This window comes from Cebus imitator, unplaced genomic scaffold (genome assembly GCF_001604975.1).
Source record: "Cebus imitator isolate Cc_AM_T3 unplaced genomic scaffold, Cebus_imitator-1.0 Scaffold51, whole genome shotgun sequence".
Lineage (NCBI taxonomy): Eukaryota > Metazoa > Chordata > Mammalia > Primates > Cebidae > Cebus > Cebus imitator.
In genome coordinates, this window is record NW_016107366.1 from 9,789,919 (window position 1) to 9,791,953 (window position 2,035).

At 48.7% G+C, this 2,035-nt stretch overlaps 1 protein-coding gene across 1 annotated transcript in view; it reads left to right on the plus strand.

Annotated features, from left to right (window-relative positions):
* The first annotated feature begins 641 nt into the window (after positions 1–641).
* EIF3I (eukaryotic translation initiation factor 3 subunit I) overlaps positions 642–2,035 on the plus strand; it is an 11,780-nt gene continuing 10,386 nt past the window's right edge. Inside the window, exons 1-2 of the mRNA XM_017527923.2 lie at positions 642–755; positions 1,027–1,092. Coding sequence (XP_017383412.1) covers positions 716–755; positions 1,027–1,092 — 106 coding nt within the window. The 5' untranslated portion in view covers positions 642–715. The remainder of the gene's footprint in view (positions 756–1,026; positions 1,093–2,035) is intronic.

Sequence of the window (2,035 nt, forward strand, 5' to 3'; positions counted from 1 at the left end):
CAGCTAATTTTTTTGTATTTTTAGTAGAGACGGGGTTTCACCATGTTGACCAGGATGGTCTCGATCTCTTGACCTCGTGATCCACCCGCCTCGGCCTCCCAAGGTGCTGGGATTACAGGCTTGAGCCACCGCGCCTGGCCTAGTCACTTACATTTTAAATTCCTTAGACATTATTTTATTGGAGCCTTACAGCTACCTATTGAAGAAAAAATTATTGTCCTGGCCATTTTCAAGATGAGAAAACTGAAGTTCACAGGTCAGAAGCAATGTATTTGAGATCATACAGTGAGACAGTGGCAGAGCAGGCACTGGAACCCAGTTTTCCCTACTACCAACTGCTCCTACTTGGATAAGACATCAAAGATACTGTTTTTCTGGACTGGAGCTCAACTTGACCTTTTACTCTTTGGAGCCATTGGGAGTGCCAGGAGAGCTGTGGCTAGCAAATGAGGATGTTTTTGCAAGGCGCCTGACTTCTCTGGTGCTTATCTTCAGGAAGGGAGGAGAATCCAGGAGCTGGTCTTTTTACCAGCTCCCTGCTATTTCCCAAGAAATGGGCAGAAGATGGCAGAATCAGCCTGGCTATAGGCTGCTGAGGGTTCTTGGGGCAAAATAGGAAGCCATTGCTTTACTGGGACATGTACCATCCTGTGTTTGACTTTTCCAGATAGTCAATGTATGGTACTCTGTGAATGGCGAGAGGCTGGGCACCTACATGGGCCATACTGGAGCTGTGTGGTGTGTGGACGCTGACTGTATCCTTGTTTTGGCTCTGAATCTGTGCTGCCAGGGTCTGCCAGCAGTGGAGAGGCTGAGTTGGAAGTTGGGAGTTGGGGGTGCTGTTGAGGGCCTAGAGAATGATATCTCCTACTCCCTGGTCTCTTCACTGGTTGAGGAAACATTCAGGACAAGTTCCAGTTCTGAATAAGGAGGTAAGAGGGGAAGAAGGGCTCTTTGGGGCTGAACAGGGAGATGAGAGGACAAGGGCCCAGGTGAACTTTGTCATGCTTCTTAACAACTCTTCAGGGGACACCAAGCATGTCCTCACTGGCTCAGCTGACAACAGCTGTCGTCTCTGGGACTGCGAAACAGGTAAGCTGGGTTCATTCACTTTTTTAGCAAATATTGAGGACCTACAGTGTAAACAGGTCCTGAGTAAACAGGTCCTAGGAAAATAGAGATGAAATCCATAGATAGTTTTCAGTCTAGGCAATAAGAGACAAGATAATAAGAAGGATGAGAAAAGAAGCCTTACGGTAAGATATACGCCATGGCGGAGGAAGCATAGATTACTATGGGAGGCCAGAGCCAGGCAACTGACTCCCTGGAGTGGGGATGGGAGCAGCCTGGGAAGTTTCCTAAGGTAAATCATATGAGCTGGGGCTTAAAGGATGAGAAAAGATGTCATCACAGCTGGGCTTGGTGGCTCACACCTGTAATCCCAGCACTTTGGGAGGTAGAGGTGGGCAGATCACCTAAGGTCGGGAGTTTGAGACCAGCCTGACCAACATGGAGAAACCCCGTCTCTAGTAAAAATACAAAATTAAAAAAAAAAAAAATGGGCCGGGCGCGGTGGCTCACACCTATAATCCCAGCACTTTGAGAGGCCGAGGTGGGCGGATCACCAGGTCAGGACTTCAAGACCAGCTTGGCCAACGTGGTGAAACCCCGTCTCTACTAATAGAAAAATTAGCTGTGCGTGATGGGGCCCTTCTGTAATCCTAGCTACTCAGGAGGCTGAGGCAGGAGAATCGCTTGAACCTGGAAGGCAGAGGTTGCAGTGAGACGAGATCGTGCTACTTATACTGCACTCCAGCCTGGGCAACAGAGCAAGACTCCATCTTAAAATAAAATAAAATTTAGGCTGACTCTGGGCATGCTGCCTATGAGTTAGCCCTGCTCTGCAAGAAGCTTTAAAAAAAAAAAATTCTGGCCGGGCGCGGTGGCTCAAGCCTGTAATCCCAGCACTTTGGGAGGCCGAGGCGGGTGGATCACGAGGTCAAGAGATCGAGACCATCCTGGTCAACATGGTGAA